At 44.0% G+C, this 19931-nt stretch overlaps 1 protein-coding gene across 2 annotated transcripts in view; it reads left to right on the top strand.

The window, feature by feature from the left end:
* RABGEF1 (RAB guanine nucleotide exchange factor 1) overlaps positions 1-14195 on the top strand; it is a 49684-nt gene extending 35489 nt beyond the window's left edge. For both annotated transcript variants that reach the window (XM_075854260.1, XM_075854259.1), the window contains 4 exons: positions 3371-3503; positions 6767-6858; positions 9704-9960; positions 10201-14195. In XM_075854260.1, the coding sequence (XP_075710375.1) occupies positions 3371-3503; positions 6767-6858; positions 9704-9960; positions 10201-10599 (881 nt within the window). In that variant the 3' untranslated portion in view covers positions 10600-14195. The remainder of the gene's footprint in view (positions 1-3370; positions 3504-6766; positions 6859-9703; positions 9961-10200) is intronic.
* The last annotated feature ends 5736 nt before the right edge of the window (positions 14196-19931 follow it).

Here is a 19931-nt window from a genome sequence, read left to right on the forward strand (position 1 = left end):
CTTTAGTCACTCCGGTCTGCAAAGCTGCTACCTGGGATTATGTGCACACTTTCACTAAGTTTCACCAAATTCATTCTTTTGCCCCTGCTGATGCCAGTCTGGGTCGAAGAGTGTTGCAGGCAACTGTACTTTTAATTTTGTTTTTTCCCACCCTCTGGCACCTCATGCTGTATCCCCCAATGATTAATGAGAAAACAAGATTTTTGTACTCACCGTAAAATCTTTTTCTTGTTAAATCCAATTGGGAACCAGATTCCGCCCTCTTATATATTGTTGATTATTTTACACCCGGGACCTGTAGTTCTGTATGGTTTTCTTCTGGAACTGTGCATATGTTTGTGTTCTAATTCTTTATTTTTTTTTTACTACTTGTACAAACTGAATCGGCCAGTATTTGTGGGGCCAAGACACTTTCCTACCCAGTGTTCCTTCCTTGTGGCCGGAGCATATCCCCCTGGGGCTGTGCACGCCAATGGATTCAACGAGACACCTTTTAAATTGGTTTTCCATCAATTAACAGTTAATTACAAAAACAGATGTTCCTGGCGGGGAGTGGGCTGTGTTTCCATATCTCCTACAAGTTCTTTCCCTGTGGTGGTAATTGAACACTTGCTGCCGGTTTTCACAGCAGGTTAAAGCTGATTTCTGGGGGTTCCAGCTGCGGCACACTCTTTGATTGGCTTCTTTTTTATATATCCCTCTGAGGCTGGATTCACACAAGCATGTTGGGTCCGTAAAGGACATAACGTATTTCGGCCGCAAGTCCCGGACCGAACACACTGCAGGGAGCCAGGCTCCTAGCATCATAGTTATGTACGACGCTAGGAGTCCCTGCCTCGCTGCGGGACAACTGTCCCGTAATGTAATCATGTTTTCAGTACGAGACAGTAGTTCCACGGAGAGGCAGGGACACCTAGCATCATACATAACTATGATGCTAGGAGCCCGGCTCCCTGCAGTGTGTTCGGTCCGAGACTTGCGGCCAAAATACGTTCCGTCCTTTACGGACCGAACATGCTCGTGTGAATGCAGCCTAACAAATAGGGATTGTTGAAAGCCAAACTCTTTATCTATTTTTGCTATAGAATTGTCAAATGCCATTTTACTAAATGATGGGACTTTCAAAATAGCCTTGATAACAATATTGTACCATTTTGTGTTTAATTCTACTATGCAGACCTATGTGTGTCCAAGACTACAGACTACTAAGAAACCCTGTGTTGTCTGATCTGGCAGTTACGTGTTACTCGGCCCCCTCTTCTACTGTTTGTTGGTGAGCAAGCAGAGGGGACAAAGGGAGTGAAGTAACACATGACTACAGGGTATGACTATGCACATGTTTTGTTTGTATTCTGTAACCATGGAGACACATAGGTCAGTCTAGGTATTGTGTGCACAAAGTAAATAGTAGAATATTGTTAAAGAGGCTCTGTCACCACATTATAAGTGCCCTATCTCCTACATAATCTGATCGGTGCTGTAATGTAGATAACAGCAGTGGTTTTTATTTTGAAAAACGATCATTTTTGAGCAAGTTATGAGCTAGTTTAGATTTATGCTAATGAGTTTCTCAATGGACAACTGGGCGTGTTTTTTACTTTTTACCAACTGGGTGTTTTACAGAGGAGTGTATGAGGCTGACCAATCAGTGACATACACTTCTCATTGTTCCAGCTCAGCTTCTTTCAGTGCACAATCACGTTGGAACAATGAGAAGTGTAGGACACTGATTAATCACTGATTGGTCAGCCTCATACACTTCTGTACAACACCCAGTTGGTAAAAAGTAAAAACACGCCCAGTTGTCCATTGAGAAACTCATTAGCATAAATCTAAACTAGCTCATAACTTGCTCAAAAATGATCGTTTTTCAAAATAAAAACCACTGCTGTTATCTACATTCCAGCGCCAAGCAGATTATGTAGGAGACAGGGCACTTATAATGTGGTGACAGTGCCTCTTTAATGGTCTCTGTCGTTTTAACAAACTTGTTCCCATATGATAGCCTTTTCCACTACTATCAACATGTAATACACATTATTTACTGAAAATACTTTTTTCTGCAAAAAAACAAAACTTAGGCTCTGTCACCAGATTTTGCAACCCCTATCTCCTATTGCAGCAGATCGGCGCTGCAATGTAGATTACAGTAATGTTTTTATTTTTTAAAAACGAGCATTTTTGGCCAAGTTATGACCATTTTTGTATTTATGCAAATGAGGCTTGCAAAAGTCCAAGTGGGTGTGTTTAAAAGTAAAAGTCCAACTGGGCGTGTATTATGTGCGTACATCGGGGCGTTTTTACTACTTTTACTAGCTGGGCGTTCTGATGAGAAGTATCATCCACTTCTCTTCAGAACGCCCAGCTTCTGGCAGTGCAGACACAGCCGTGTTCTCGAGAGATCACGCTGCGACGTCACTTCCCCAGGTCCTGCATCGTGTCAGACGAGTGAGGACACATCGGCACCAGAGGCTACAGATGATTCTGCAGCAGCATCGGCGTTTGCAGGTAAATCGATGTAGCTACTTACCTGCAAACGCTGATGCTGCTGCAGAATCAACTGTAGCCTCTGGTGCCGATGTGGCCGACACGATGCCGGACCTGTGAGTGACGTCAGAGATCTGCACTGCCAGAAGCTGGGCGTTCTGAAGAGAAGTGGATGATACTTCTCATCAGAACGCCCAGCTAGTAAAAGTAGTAAACACGCCCCGATGTACGCACATAATACACGCCCAGTTGTACTTTTACTTTTCAACACGCCCAGTTTTACTTTTGCAAGCCTCATTTGCATAAATACAAAAATGGCCATAACTTGGCCAAAAATGCTCGTTTTTAAAAATAAAAACGTTACTGTAATCTACATTGCAGCGCCGATCTGCTGCAATAGCAGATAGGGGCTGCAAAATCTGGTGACAGAGCCTCTTTAAAGTCCCAGCCACAAGGTGTGTCCCTTCTGTCTAATTTACAGTCCACGGACTACTGTCATGAGAAATTGATGTCTAGCAGCAGAGATGCCGAGACGGATTACAGTAAGTGGGGACAGGTCCTTGCTGGCATCCGGCACGCTGCCGGCTCCTAGATATAGCCGCTTCACTAGCCTTTTCCCGCCACAGACAAACGGTCATAACAAATAGGGGTTTTGAAATGGGCTGGCTACCCATTGGCCAATGCATGTGTGCACCCCAATGCATTATCGGAAGTATATTTGATGTATTTCACATTTGGCTGAAATGACAGGTAGCATTTATTTAAGGCCATTTGCATAGTTTTATTTTTGATGCATTGAAGCAAATACAAAGAATAAATCATAACAAAAGTGCACATAGCCTTTAACCTTGTAACACTGTTGTGTTGTTTTTTTTAAACTTAGTGTCCCCTAATAAAGTGGAGGAAGCAATGGATCAAATTGAGAAATTCATCATGACACGTCTGTACAAACATGTATTTTGTCCAGAGACTACCGATGACGAGAAGAAAGACCTAACCGTTCAGAAGAGAATCCGGTAAGGATAGTGTCAGGCTCAATTCGGGTTGTTGTTTTTTTTTTATGTGCTCTTTCAGGCCAGGGCTACATTCAATCACTAGGTACAAAAAAAAAAACGCTCTGAAAAATTGCAAAACTCGTAGAGTAGCTAAAAATATCTTAAGGTTTAGATTACTCTCTAGTCTATAGCGAGGGGTACTCAATTCGTTTTAGTAAAGTTCTGATTACCTGGGTCTGTGGTCAGATTAGGGTCCAGTCTGAACCCCAACAGTAAAGATGATCTTGCTAACACTTAGCAGACTTCTGTAGAACTATTTACATCAAGATTTAGTATTATTTATTAGTGGGAAAACAAGACCCATTAATTAATTTAGTCTCCTAAAATTAACTCCGACCCCTAAAATTATTTAATTAACCTCAAATAACAATACTAAAATGATTCAGATCCCAAGCCAGACCCCTAAATTGATTCCTATTTTAGACCAGACCTCTAAAATGATTCAGACCCCAAACTAGACAAAAAAAATAAATCTATATATATTATATAAAAAAGTCCACAGTCTAGCAGCACCGGCAATAGGGGAAGGGTGCACGCCCCAGGAATTTGACAGTCGTTCCTTATGGTTACAGAAATTGAAAAAACAGGCAGCACTCCAAACTTCAAGGTGAAGAAAGAGCTGGTTTATTTAGCCCATGTGCGATGTTTCAGCTCCGCACTAGAGCCTTCCTCAAGCAAAGTTATAAATGAACACATAGTGGTATTTATATGGTAATGACAATCACATATCCATAACAATAATTAACATAAATTGCATTAATAGTCATATATAATATATAAACCGTGCACTATAAAAGAATTAACTGTGAAGTTGTGCAGGAAGTGTATCCATTAATATGGTTTAAAAACGACAATTCATGATCGTATCCATACAAGTGATATAACGGTTATAATAAGGTCATTATCGCTCATATGATACATCCGTGAATGTTAAAGAGGCTCTGTCACCAGATTATCAAACCCCTATCTCCTATTGCATGTGATCGGCGCTGCAATGTAGATAACAGTAACGTTTTTTGTTTTTTTTTAAAACGTTCATTTTTGGCCAAGTTATGAGCTATTTTATATATATATATGCAAATGAGCTTTGAAATGGACAACTGGGCGTTGTTTTTTTTTCGTTCTGTCCAACTGGGCGTGTTTATGTGTATGACGCTGACCAATCAGTGACCAGTCAGCGTCATACACTCCTCAACATCTGCACGCTCCTCTCCTGAAATATTCTGTGCTGCTGTGAACTCTGCTCTTACCATTACGTAGCTCTCAGTCTGTTACCTCTCCTCCACTCCTGTCCTCAATAACACCTTCACATGATTGGCAAGTCACCACCCCGCACCAGATCCTACTGCACGGCTGACAGCCGTCAGCTGTATAGCTAACAGCACGGTTGTGTTGGAATCGCGCCCTGCTGTGTCTCACTTAGCAGCTGGGTGTGTTCCCCTCATCTAGCTGCTACGTTCTATCCTGACCGCCGGTGAATTCTCCGTGCGGTCTTCGCAGTGCTGCTACCCCGTTTACCTACGGGAGCAGAACGTGGCTCCTGAAATACTCTGTGCTGACTTAAACTCTGTGGACAGGTCAGGATCCTGTTTTTTTTAAAATGCTGCTGGGGAACCCGCTCGATACACTATAAGCACTGTAAACTTTCAGATTGGTTGCGCTGTGAATATTCGGACAACGTGATTGGTTTATGTGCAGGGTAATGAACATACAGACAATCAGTAGAAGACTGACTAAGGGCTGAGCATTTCATTGAATTCAGTCTCAATGGTAAGAGCAGAGTTCACAGCAGCACAGATTATTTCAGGAGAGGAGAGTGCAGATGTTGAGGAGTGTATGACGTGGACTGGTCACTGATTGGTCAGCGTCATACACATAAACACGCCCAGTTAAAAACACAATACACGCCCAGTTGGACATAACGAAAAAAAAACACCCAGTTGTCCATTTCAAAGCTCATTTGCATATATATAAAATAGCTCATAACTTGGCCAAAAATGAAAACAAAACGTTACTGTTCTCTACATTGCAGCGCCGATCACATGCAATAGGAGATAGGGGTTTGAGAATCTGGTGACAGAGCCTCTTTAATTAAACGTTCAGTGTATTAATACAGCCCCTTATGGATCCAGCTGGGATGTGTACACCGCGCCATGCCGGCGTCCTAAAAAAATCTATTGCGCATTCCTGATTTAAACCGAGCCAATAGCGTAAGTCCTGAAACTATGATGTCATTTGAAAAGAAGGCTCTAGTGCGGAGCTGAAACATTGCAAATGGGCTAAATAAACCAGCTCTTTTTTCTCCTTAAAGGGTTTGTCCACTTTCTGAAAACTGATGACCAATCCACCGGTAGGTCATTAGTATATGATCGGTGGGTGTCCGACATCCGGGCCCCGCACAGATCCGCAACTCCGGCTGCCTCTGTGCACCGGATGTTTGGAACGGGATGCAGTAATTGGAGCCGGAAGCAGATGGCTTCGACCACTGCATAGAGGCCGTTCGGCGGAACTGCTGCTCTGCTGCTATTCACTGGAATAGGAGCACAGCTGCAATACTGCAGCTCGGCCACTATTCTTTGACCGGAGCCATCTGCCTCCGGCAACATTGTCCGGCGCCCGGAGGCAGCCGGATCGGTGCAGGATCATGGTGTCGGACACGCACCGATTTATATACTGATGACCCATCCGGTGGATGGGTCATCAGTTTTCAGAAAGTGGAAAACCCCTTTAATGTTTGGAGGGCTGCCTGTCTTTTGAATTTCTATATAACGGCATCTGAGTGTCACCTGATAGTTTTCACAGACCCATTCACTTTAGTGGTTGAATAGGGTCAGTGAAAACGGGCGGGACCTGGCTGGTACACCCTGTCGTGTGCATGAGGCACCGCCACACACCACGTCATGTGTGCCGGGCTCTGGCGGTAGTTCTGCTCTTAGTGCCCGACCTGCTGTCATAGATGCAATAATGGAGACACGGTGCTCCTCTAATGCATCTTTGATGGCAGGTCTGTGGGGTCAAGACAGCTGGTGTTCCCATCCGAATTCAGTCCGTGATCCACCAGTTGAGGACTGCTGGATAGTATGTCTTACTACAAAAAGTCTGTGCAGTCTAACCTCCGGGCTGGTGAGCAGCCGAAGGCCATGTATCTCTCATCACGGTTATATATTATGGTTGTTGCCCACATGTTCTAATCTGTGCATTTAGCATTTTTGTTTGTTCCTTAGGGCTTTACATTGGGTAACACCAGAGATGCTTTGTGTTCCTGTTAATGAGGATATTCCAGAAGTCTCAGATATGGTGGTAAAGGCGATAACAGGTCCGTATGACACATATTGTTCTTAAAGGGGTTGTCTCACTAAGACCGATACTTTCCATATGCTTGCAATGGCCGCCATGTAACATTTCCACTGCAGAGGAAATGTATGCCTAGCCGCAACTTCCCCCTGCAATAACATCTGATCACTGGAGATTTCAGAAGCTGGACCTGGGACCTTCAGCTGATCGCTGGGCTAGCTTTATTTCAAAGAAGGTGGTTGTCTTCATAATAACTTTTTAATATTCAATGTGCATTAGATAGAATGATTTATTCTTCTAGTATTTACCAGTCTGTACACTAGCGGCACTAAAACTGTGGTGACTATGTCAATATATTCTAGCAAAGGATTTTTATAGTATGAGAGTCTGGAAATAATCTTGTGAAGGATGAAGAAAGCATAATAACAGTAAGAAAATAAGAGTAGAGGGAGAGATGGATTTGGGGATAGGTAAGACAGGTCACATTGAGAATATTGCACCCTAGTGTATTTTGGGGAAGGTTGAAAACAAAAGGGAGATAACTAAAGGGAGGTCTTTCACATTCATTGTTTCTTTGACTTTTGTAAACCAGACACCAAGACCAGGGGAGAGGAGCAATGTCGTTTTTAAAGGGTTAAAGAGGCTCTGTCACCAGATTTTGCAACCCCTATCTGCTATTGCAGCAGATAGGCGCTGCAATGTAGATTACAGTAACGTTTTTATTTTTAAAAAACGAGCATTTTTGGCCAAGTTATGACCATTTTCGTATTTATGCAAATGAGGCTTGCAAAAGTACAACTGGGCGTGTTGAAAAGTAAAAGTACAACTGGGCGTGTATTATGTGTGTTACATCGGGGCGTGTTTACTACTTTTACTAGCTGGGCGTTCTGACGAGAAGTATCATCCACTTCTCTTCAGAACGCCCAGCTTCTGGCAGTGCAGACACAGCGTGTTCTCGAGAGATCACGCTGTGTCGTCACTCACAGGTCCTGCATCGTGTCAGACGAGCGAGGACACCGGCACCAGAGGCTACAGATGATTCTGCAGCAGCATCGGCGTTTGCAGGTAAGTCGATGTAGCTACTTACCTGCAAATGCTGATGCTGCTGCAGAATCAACTGTAGCCTCTGGTGCCGACACGATGCAGGACCTGTGAGTGACGTCACAGCGTGATCTCTCTAGAACACGGCAGTGTCTGCACTGCCAGAAGCTGGGCGTTCTGAAGAGAAGTGGATGATACTTCTCGTCAGAACGCCCAGCTAGTAAAAGTAGTAAACACGCCCCGATGTACGCACATAATACACGCCCAGTTGGACTTTTACTTTTCAACACGCCCAGTTGTACTTTTGCAAGCCTCATTTGCATAAATACGAAAATGGTCATAACTTGGCCAAAAATGCTCGTTTTTTAAAAATAAAAACGTTACTGTAATCTACATTGCAGCGCCGATCTGCTGCAATAGCAGATAGGGGCTGCAAAATCTGGTGACAGAGCCTCTTTAAATACCAATGGGGAAAAAACACAGAGCATGCCCCTAGTAAGAGAAAGTCACTGGTTAAAATCATGGTGAAGTACTAGAATGACATCATCCCCATTACTCGGGAAAGTAAAATGGCAAGCTCTGGAAGGACTCCTGGAGGCAAATATGTGGTCCCTGAGGCTGGTTTGTCCAGTATGTCACATAGGAGAAAGGGAGTTTAGAGGTATCTTTGACCTTGTATGCTACATAGGTCATTTGAAGGCTAATGAGAATCGAGTACTATAAAATCTATGTTGATTTTCTCTTGACCCAGCCTATAATAACAGTCTGCCTGTGTAGTCTGAAGCATTCCATATAACAGCAGTCTACCTGTATAGTCTGAACCGCCTCCTAAAACAGCAGTCTGCCTGTGTATTTTTGATCAACCCTATAACAGCAGTCTTGCTTTGTAGTCTGGACCACCCCCTATAACCGCAGTCTGCCTGTGTAGTGTGGCCTTTCCTTTATTAAAAGGTTATACGCAACTAAAGCATTTTCACATATCCGCTGATAGACGCAGGTCCATAGTTCGGCTGTTTTCGTAAATCCCATAGGAATGAATGGAAAGAATTGTGCACACGGGGAGGGTGTTGAATGACCCCCATCCTGGAGATAGGTGCAGGTCTCAGACCTGGGACCTGCATCTGTCTCATATATGGCATATCCATGATGCATGTTTATTATGTTGGCGAATGCCCCTTTAAGTAATCCAACTGTGAAGTGTGGACTGCTCCCCATAACACCTTTTTCGGGGCACTTTAGACTACAAAGTCAAACTGCTGTGCTGCAATCTTGTGGGTCTAGAAGTTAACAAGGTATTTGTACAGATTAGGGCCTGTTCACAACACTGTCTGTGTTCCGTTGAGGGGTTCCGTCCGAGGTTTCTGTCGGGTTAACCCCTCAGCGGAAAGTCAAACCTGAAACCTAAGCTTCCGTTTCCCTCACCATTGATATCAATGGTGACGGATACCTAGCAGTCGACTGCGCTATTGATTCCGTCAAAACTACGGAACCCTGTCACAAACCATTAGCTAGGTTTCCGTCACCATTGATATTAATGGTGAGGGAAACGGAAGCTTAGGTTTCCGTTTGACTTTCCGCTGAGGGGTTAACCCGACGGAAACCTGCGACAGAACCCCTCAGCTAACGCTGATGTGAACAGGCCCTTAGTTTATTTGAATGTCTACCAGTTATTTATTAGTCAAGAATCTACACGTTAAGCTTTCTTATGGCTAATGGCCCTATATTAACATCAAGCATTGTGTAACCCTGTAGAAATGATATAACACTCGTTATTAATGTCACCCAACTCTGAAACGATCCTCCTCCTTTTTTTTTTTATTATGTAGATATCATAGAAATGGACTCAAAACGGATTCCTCGTGATAAGCTTGCATGTATCACCGGGTGCAGCAAACAAATCTTTAATGCGATTAGGATCACGAAAAATGAACCTGCCTCTGCTGATGACTTCCTCCCCACCCTGATCTACATCGTTCTTAAAGCAAACCCTCCACGTCTGCAGTCCAACATCCAGTACATCACCAGGTTCTGTAATCCAAGCCGACTAATGACTGGGGAGGATGGGTACTATTTCACTAACCTGGTGAGTGATCATCTTGGAATATGTATATATCTGTGCTTGTGCGTGTGTGTGATTTTGGAGTATTTTTCCCATGTCTGTTTTATGCACATTTCTCATGTGTAATAGATTTTGTAACCCAAATAAATCAGTCCCATAGATATCCTATAGTCTTGTTTCGTAAGTGTCTATATTTTTAGGTAATTTAAATTAAAGTTGTAATGTTGTTGTACACACACCTCATGATCGTTGTCTCCTCTACAGTGCTGTGCTATAGCCTTCATTGAGAAGCTGGATGGCCAGTCTCTAAATCTAAGCGAGGAAGAGTTCAACAGGTACATGTCTGGCCAAGCGTCTCCAAAAAAACAAGACTCTGACATCTGGGATGCCGACACGTGCCCAGGAGTGAAGCAGATGCACAGGAACCTAGACTTGCTCTCCCAGCTATCGGAGAGACAGGAGCGCATTGTGACAGAAGCCAAGAAGTTAGAAAAAGACTTGATTGATTGGACGGAAGACGTAACTCGTGAAGTCCAAGATATTGTGGAAAAATACCCGTTACACATAAAAGCCACTAGCCAGGCTCTGGCTTCTATTGATTCTGAGAACGTTGAGGATGACCGCCTGCCCCCTCCTCTGCAGCCACAGGTCTATGCGGGATAATCAGCCCTTGCCAAACTTTTTTTTCCATCGTTTTTTGGAGCAGCACTGGGTCCGTTTATTGTGGACCTGAAAGGTCAAAGATTATTAAATGAAGTTATTATTTTGGCCCAAACTTTTGCTCAGACTTTCGATTTCATCTATTTATTTTCTTGAGACAGACAGGGCAATCTTGTGTTTCTTGTATTTTTCACAAGGATGGAATGACCAACCATTAATGCGTTTTAAACCCTGAATAGAAACTATATTTTCTCTACTTTGGGCCTTTGGGATGGTAACATCATGTGATTCTTGCTACAGTCTCCTTTGTACGTTAGGAACAATGTTATTATTTTGTCCTCTTGTGGCCTCTTGTCAATGCTCAAATTTCACTTGTTAAGTAATCCGCTACCCTCCTGAGTCACCGGATTCATTCCCTGTATTCCATGATTGGTGCAATATTATTGTCCACTTTTTACTAACTCAGGAATTGATCATCATCATCATCATCTTCACACTAATGTTCCAGTTCTTACTCCTGGATTATCCACAGACATACCAAATAGAACAGTGGTCAAGTCGTGGACAGTAAATGTGTTTTATGAGCTCTTCCATATTGTGCTGGTCTACCCCCAACATTTATGAATCCTATTCCACTGGTTACTGTAGAAGAATAGAAACTTAGGTGTCAATGTTAGTGACATTTAGAAAGTGAAAGAAAAACTGTCGGCTTGTACACCTTTTCCACCCCATATAAATCCCTGATTTCCGGTATGAAATGGAAAATGTATATGAGAGCATTAGCACGGTGCTCACTAGCATATCTCTATTAAGATTTTAATCGATAATTATTCATATTCTATTTATGGTCAAATTGAAATACATTTTGCACCTTTAAGATAGAAGCTTAAAGTGGTTTTCCCATTAAGGACATTTATGACATATCCACAGGATATGTCATATAGGTCAAATCGATGTGGGTCCCACCTCTGGGGCCCGCACCTATCTCTAGAACGGGGCCCTCTAAACCCCATTCTACCACTCTGTGTTGTAGCTGAAGCACATGATTTCCGACCATGAAGAAGAAAACCGCATAGCTTGCTGAGCTACGCTGTTTCCGTAATTCCCATAGTAGTGAATGACCGTTACAGAGGCAGCATACCATGTGAGCTGCGCTGTTTCCGTAACTACCATTCAGTTCTATGGGACTTACGGAAACAGCGTAGCTATGCTATTTTCTACTTCGTGGTTGGAAATCACACTTCAGCCGCAACACATAGCGGTAAAACAGGGTTTAGGGTGCCCCATTCTAGAGATAGGTGTGTGTCCCAGAGGTGGGACCCGCATCTATCTGACATTTATGTCATAAATGTCCCTGATAAGGAAAACCCCTTTAAGGCCTCATTCACACACATCCTTTTTTCAGCATTTTAAACCGCTTGTAAAAAAAAAAGCGCGTTTTTAATTCGTGTTTTTTTAGATGCATTTTTTTCGGTGGCTTCTTTTATTTCATGTTATTTTACACAGTTTTTCCTGGATTAAACGCCATAACTAGAGCATACTGCGTTTTTATAAAAATGCAGCTGACCCCAAAAACGCTACAAACCAAAATGCTGTATAAGTAAGCCTTCTAATATTTTACTATAGACTTTAAAGTAACGTTTGGGGGGACAAATAATACCACCGAAACCCCAAGCTGTGTGTGAATTCCGCCTGAGACTGGTGTGCCCACTAAGCAGCGTGCTGCCATCCTGTTACTTTGAAATGTCTCCCTAGGTATTGCCCATTACAATTCTATACTATTTACTGTGTTTTGCAGCAGGGATTTCAGGATTAAAAACAAAGTTGCTTGGCACATGGCAGATGTAGGTGTAAGAGGAAGCAAAACCCTAAGTATTCAGATGATTTTCTGCCTTCTAGACATCCGGTGCTTCTGGTTTTACAGGTGATGTGCGGTATAACTAGTCACTAGGGATACTAAGCTTAGGATGCAGCTAAAGTTAAGTTCTCTTGTGCATTTATCCTTATGTAGTCACTATGTTTTGCATCGAGATGAGACACCCACCCGAAGTCTCACCTACATAGTCACCGCCGAGTGTGAGATACATGAGGGTATTTTTGCAGACCTTTTCTTCAGCTTGCCTTGTATGCTCAAGTCCCCGGGCAATTATTGACATGATTTGCCCAGGAACCTGTATAGGAAATAACTCCCTATGCATGTGCAGGGATTACCGTGTTATTTCCTCTACAGTTTCCCCGACAGGTCATGACCACCGCTGCCTGGGACCTGAGCATGCAGGCAGGAGTGACCCTCAGAGGTGAGACATTGAGGTGGGCGCCTCCACAGTGGGGAAAAGCAGCCCCAGAGTCATTAAAAAAACAACAACTTTCCTTTCATTGAAGTTTCAGAAGATGCTTCATTGCAGCCTGTGCACATTGCGGACAAAGTGATGGTCTATTTCTATGAAGCATGTGACCGTATGGCTTATGTTTCAGTGTCATCTGTGTCTGTGTTTTGCTTTACTAGGTCAGAGGTCTAAATGCACTAGTTTGAGCTTGGCCTTTATCCAGTATAAAACAGTCTTGTTACGGTCTTCAAGCCCCAGTCTAGAGGCTCAGAACTTGTTTACGGGAACAAATCTGGTACTTAAATTGAAGGTTCACTTTTGGTAAACCTACATTTATTATGAAAACTTTACTTACAGTGGTTCTCTTACTATATATATATACACACACACACACCACACCCCACACTATATCAGCCTCAGGTGCAGGGAAACTAAATTCCAGTGGCTGCTCTCCCTACCAACAGAATAGTGTCTGCATTCTGTCCATGGAGAAAGGAAGAGGATCTGTTGTGGAAGATCACGACAACCTCATCCTCTACCACTGACAGAATACAGGAGTTGGATACTAGATGGAGCCACATAAGCTGCTGTGGGGAATTTAATTTGCCCGCACCTGCTCCCCCTATTGGTCAAAATAATGTCAAAGGGAGGGATTTGGCTAATCGTTCTATATTTGGGAATAGCTGTAAATGCAATTCCCTAGTATATGAGCTAAAGTTCCCTGTTTTATCTGAACTATATACCAGTAACTCTATTACATTTTAGTTTTAAAAAAAAATGGAGTGGTCCATTGTATATTTATTTTCTATAGCTTGGAGAGTATATCTCTGGTTCCCTCCTGGTACTATCTGCTGTTCCAATGACCCCAGCAGACGGAGCGAGGTGCAGCACTGATCCTAGGTGTGACACGACTGTCACAATCGCATGTGCTGCATGATAGAGACTGACTTTAGTAGGTACTGCAGAAATATACATTTATCTATCTCATCAGTCTGTATACATATCCAGTCTGATATTTGATCTACCAAATATGGCACTCTTTGTGTGCTGCTACCTTGTTTATTATGTTGTAGTAATCCGATGAGAATGCTATGAGCAGTGGGTTGTAGAAATTGTACAAATGTAAATAGAAGAGATTGTATGTTAACAAGCCGTTTAGGCTCGATGCCGTTCTGTGTATTAGCCAAGTAAGCAATATAACATGTAAGCAAGAGGCGATTGTTGGCATGCCGGAAGTAGATGTCAGATCCATAATAAATGAAGATGGCCTAATTTGTTGTTTTTTTTTTTTTCTTTTTACTTTCTTAAAAATCTTATCCAAAGAGAAAAAGTTACTGTCCAATGTATTCATCGTAGTAAAATAACGCACTTACTAATTTACCTGCATCAGCAAATATGCGCTAGTTCTGTAGGTTCTTCCTGTGCTGTGATATTTTTACGTAGCGCCACGTGGGCGGCCTCCCCGTCTCTTTCATGTCCAGTCATCATTGATCACTTGACCACAGGGGGCTAAACAGAGTAACATTGACCGATAGGCTGACTTTAGGCAAGGGCCTGGCTGAGCTATAGAAGTAAGTACAAGTGGCAGCCCCTCGTGGTCACACGTCTCAGTGGGCGAAGACAGCAGCGGTGCAGGGGACACAGGAGGATGGCGGGACTCTTAGTCGTTTAGCGTGCGCTGAAAGTTTAAGTCCTGCCTCAAAGAAGGAAGCTGAGCAACTGGATGGGCGTCCTAGCAGTGTTAGGTGAGTAATGAAATGTGCAGATTTTAATACCTATGAAACACTGAAAAACGAGGTTTCAATGTGTTTTGGACCTTTTTTTTTTTTTTTTTTTTTTTTTATTCATCTCCGGATAACCTTTTTAGGCCACACACCCAGTTTTTTCGGAGTTTTTTTTTGAGCCAAACACAGAAGTGGACACAAAACAAAGGAGATCCATCAGTCGTTTCTTTATATCTTTTCTTCCTTTTGGATTCACTTCTGCTGTTTTTTCCACTGGAACTGCACAGCAGTCCCAGTTACAGGGGAAATCAGCCCTCATAGGCTATGTTCACACAGGGCGGATACGCTGTGTAAAAGCACACAGGATATCCGCCCTAGGCGACGCAGTGAATGCTGGCTGAAAAACCGCACCAAATTGTGCCGTTTTTTGGTCGGAATGTCTGGTGCGGAAAACTGCACTAAAAAAAAAGTTTGTTACTTACGTAGCCACGGTGATGCGTCCCTCTGTCATCCTGTAGGCCAGCCTCCTGGAATGACGTTTCATCCCATGGGACAGCTGCAGCGGTCACATGGGATAAAAGGTAATCGCAGGAGGCCTGCATGGACGAAAAAACAGAATTCTGGGTAAGTATAAGAAAAAAACCGCAACATCTGCTATTTGTTGTGGCTTTTACCTCCCCATGGAATTCAATGGGGAAAACTCACAAAAAATAAGCAGCCATTACGCAAATACAATTGACATTATGCGGATTAAAAACACGCACCGCAGGTCAATTTCTGAGCGTTTTTTCCACTCCGCATCTACGCAGTGTGTGCATGTGATTTGTTAAAATCTCATCCACTTTACTGCTACTGTATTACGCTGCGGATTTTCTCCGACTAAATCCGTTGTGGAGATTTTGCAGTAGTTATGCTACGTGTGAACTTACCCTTAGGCCGGAATCACACGAGCGTGTGCGTTTTGCGCATGCAAAAAACGCTGCGTTTTGCGTGTGCCAAAGGCACATAACCGCATATTACGCAACTGTCTGCACAGCCCCATAGACTAATGTAGGTCCGTGCGACGCACGTGAAAATCACGTGCGTTGCACAGACGTATATACCGTTCGTCTGAATAAGCCCTTATAGTGACTGTTGTCCCTAATAGGGCTGTGCTGGGTCTACTTAGACTCAGCAGCAGACTTCCACTAACGGCATCCTGGCGATCATATGGCCAGTTACATGATCACCGGGACCAATAGGGGCTGCTGCTTCCATTCTATACACGGCGCTCATTGATCGAACGACCAAAGAAGCTTTCACTACCTCTATCTTCTATTCAGAGTCTGCGGCAGTCACTGACTGCCAAGCACCCGACATTTAGCTGCCTGATCACTCGGGTAGCCAGCTAAAACCCACGTAGTAAATATACTTTGGCGCAGGTTTTATGTACCTTGACCGCCGGCCGTTTACATACAGCTGGCGGTCGGCAACCAGTTAAATGGACACTAACTTTTCAAATAACATGCCAATCTAATAGAATGCCTGATATAGAACAACTTTGAAATTTACTTGCAGTTAAAAAAAATATTTATCAATGCAAATTCTGTGTGAAGTTACTGCTACTAGGTGTCTCCCTTTCTGTAATCTGCTGTCCACCCCCTGTTGTCAAGCAATGTCTGTCCCTTGTTACAGAGCAGAATTGACCTACTGCAGAAGGTGAAGGTGTATCATTTCACTGCCTTCTATAACTTTCTATGGAGAGGGGAGCAGGAGCTGAGAGAGAAACACACAGACGTTGCTGCAGCTTCCTTGTAAGATTTCTATGTCACCCCAGTGCTGGATTGACAGCTACATTGCTCACTATTGCTGTATAATTTTCTCCATGCTGCTGTCCATAGAGAGTCTGCAGAGGTGAAAACTGCTAAATAATGCGGTTTGTGATGGAGAACTTCAAAGGACTTTCAGTCCCCCGTTCACCCTATCAATGCCAGTGATCACACATGTATCCCCTATCCTGTGGATAGGGGATACATGTCTTTTGTTTAATGGCAGAGCGGGGAGATACCTCCCTGCTCTGCCGTAGTGTTCAGTGGCGTCCCGCTGTAGCAGCCATAGCGGCTGCTAGTGGAGCCTCCGGCCATGGTGGGGGCCCGTGCCGGCGGACGACACGGGCCCCCTCATGCCGCGGGCCCCGTAGCAGCCGCTACGGCTGCTACGGCTGTAGTTACGCCACTGCCTGGATATATAGATGTGTATCTTGCGTTCAAACCTGAATCTGTCAGGTCAGCAGGACTGACAGATTCAGTGACAGCGGGTCACGATGGATCCACCTGTTATCACATCTAAGTTATGAAGGGCAATCCCGCTGACCTGACGGATTGGGCTTTGAACACAAGATACAGCTTCTATGTATCCAAGATACATAGAAGCTGTATCTGAAAAAGTAAAAAAAAATGTTAATAAAAACCAATTACAAAGTTGCTTAAAACACCATAATACATTGTTTTATTTTATTTTTTTTTACAAAAAAAATGTGCTTAAAGGTCTCCATAGCCTTTATATCTGCTCCCTATTCTTACTGTACTGTCACCTTAGTCCTCCCCAGTGCAGCCAATCGGTTTCTCCTGTAACCCCCTTATGCCACTCTTCTCAGTATACCCAAATCTAGTGTGACATCCAGTCTTACTTTGGGCATGGTGAGACACATGTATCGCACTAGGCGGTACCATTGCCGAGAAGACCATACGATGCCGGAAGATTCTTGTGAACAGCTCCATTGCTACCCGTGTTTCCCCATGTCTGGGGGCAAAATAAACTTAGGCTATGTTCACACTGAGTTTTTTGCAGGAGGAATTTCTGCCTCAAAATTCCATTTGGACGTTTGAGGCAGATTTTCCTCTCCCTGCACGCCGATTTTCGCGGCGTTTTTCGCCCGCGGCCATTGGGCGCTGCCAGCATAAAACGCCGCAAAATACGTTTTCTCTGCCTCCCATTGAAGTCAATGGGAGGTCAGAGGCGGAAACGCCCGAAGATAGGGCATGTCGCTTCTTTCTCCCGCGAGCTGGTTTTACTGCTTCATAGGAGAGTCTCAGTATCACGATATACTTCAATACATTAGTAATGCAGTATATCACGCAAGCCATCCAACAATCGCTGGTTCAAGTCCCTTAGGAGGACTAATGTAAAATAAAGGTTGTTTTTTTTAAATAAAAAATGTAAAGTTCAAAAAGCCCCCTTTTCGCATAAGCATGTAAAAAAATATATTAAAAAAATAACATAACTGTTACAATTTATCATTACTAAGTCCGCACAGTGAATGCCGTAAAGAAATAAAAAATGCCATAATCGCTGTTTTTGGGTCACTTCATCTCCCACAAAGAATGGAATAAAAAGTTATCAAAAAGTCTCATGTACCCCAAAATAGTACCAATAGAAACTACAGCTCGTCCTGAAAAATAAATCCATACCGCTCAATCAATGGAAAAATAAAAAAGTTATGCCTCATTGTTCCCCTCCTTTCCTTCTGTTTCCCCCACAAACTTAATTGTTTGAAAAAATGTTCAATAAAAAGGTTAAAAAAAAAAAAAGTTATGCCTGTCAGAATGTGGCGACAAAATTCACATTTTATTTTTAACAATCTATTTTTCCCTTGTAAAACATACAAAAATGATAAAAGTTAACATCAGAATCAAGTTAACATGCATTTTTTACCGCACGTTGAACGCCATAAAAACAAAACACCCCCAAAATATTGAGGAATCGCTGTTTTTTTCCTATTCCACCCCACAAATATTTTTTTTCTAGTTTCCCACTACATTATATGCAGGGGCGTAACTAGGAAAGACTGGGCCCCATAGCAAACTTTTGACTGGGCCCCCCCGCCTCCCCTGGGTGTCACACAACCCCCCCCCTTGTAGATAGTGCCTTTTTTACAGCCCCCCCTGTAGATAACGCCATACAGCCCCCCTGTAGGTAGCGCCACACACAGCCCCCCTGTAGATAGCGCCACACACAGCCCACCTGTAGATAGCGCCATACAGCCCCCCCCTGTAGATAACGGCATACAGCCCCCTTTGTAGATATCTACAGAGGGGGCTGTATGGCGCTATCTACAGAGGGGGCTGTATGGCGCTATCTACAGAGGGGGCTGCATGGCGTTATCTACAGGGGGGACTGTATGGCGCTATCTACAGAGGGGGCTGTATGGCGTTATCTACAGGGGGGACTGTATGGCGTTATCTACAGGGGGGACGGTATGGCGCTATCTACAGAGGGGGCTGTATGGAACTATCTACAGAGGGGGCTGTATGGAACTATCTACAGAGGGGGCTGTATGGAACTATCTACAGAGGGGGCTGTATGGAACTATCTACAGAGGGGGCTGTATGGAACTATCTACAGAGGGGGCTGTATGGAACTATCTACAGAGGGGGCTGTATGGAACTATCTACAGAGGGGGCTGTATGGAACTATCTACAGAGGGGGCTGTATGGAACTATCTACAGAGGGGGCTGTATGGAACTATCTACAGAGGGGGCTGTATGGAACTATCTACAGAGGGGGCTGTATGGAACTATCTACAGAGGGGGCTGTATGGAACTATCTACAGAGGGGGCTGTATGGAACTATCTACAGAGGGGGCTGTATGGAACTATCTACAGAGGGGGCTGTATGGAACTATCTACAGAGGGGGCTGTATGGAACTATCTACAGAGGGGGCTGTATGGAGCTATCTACAGGGGGGGCTGTATGGCACTATCTACAGGGGGGGCTGTATGGCGTTATCTACAGGGGGGACTGTATGGCGCTATCTACAGAGGGGGCTGTATGGCGCTATCTACAGAGGGGGCTGTATGGCGCTATCTACAGAGGGGGCTGTATGGCGTTATCTACAGAGGGGGCTGTATGGCGTTATCTACAGAGGGGGCTGTATTGCGTTATCTACAGGGGGGACTGTATGGCGTTATCTACAGGGGGGACTGTATGGCGTTATCTACAGGGGGGACTGTATGGCGTTATCTACAGGGGGGACTGTATGGCGCTATCTACAGAGGGGGCTGTATGGCGTTCCCTACAGGGGGGATTGTATGGCGTTATCTACAGGGGGCTGTATGGCACTATCCACAGGGGGGACGTATAGCGTTATCTACAGGGAGTCTGTATGGCGTTCCCTACAGGGGGTCTGTATGGAACGCCATACAGCCCCCCCCCCCGCCTGTAGGGAACGCCATGCAGTCCCCCGTGTAGGGAACGCCATGCAGTCCCCCGTGTAGGGAACGCCATACAGTCCCCCCCCCCGTAG

This window comes from Rhinoderma darwinii, chromosome 2 (genome assembly GCF_050947455.1).
Source record: "Rhinoderma darwinii isolate aRhiDar2 chromosome 2, aRhiDar2.hap1, whole genome shotgun sequence".
Taxonomy (NCBI): Eukaryota; Metazoa; Chordata; class Amphibia; order Anura; family Rhinodermatidae; genus Rhinoderma; species Rhinoderma darwinii.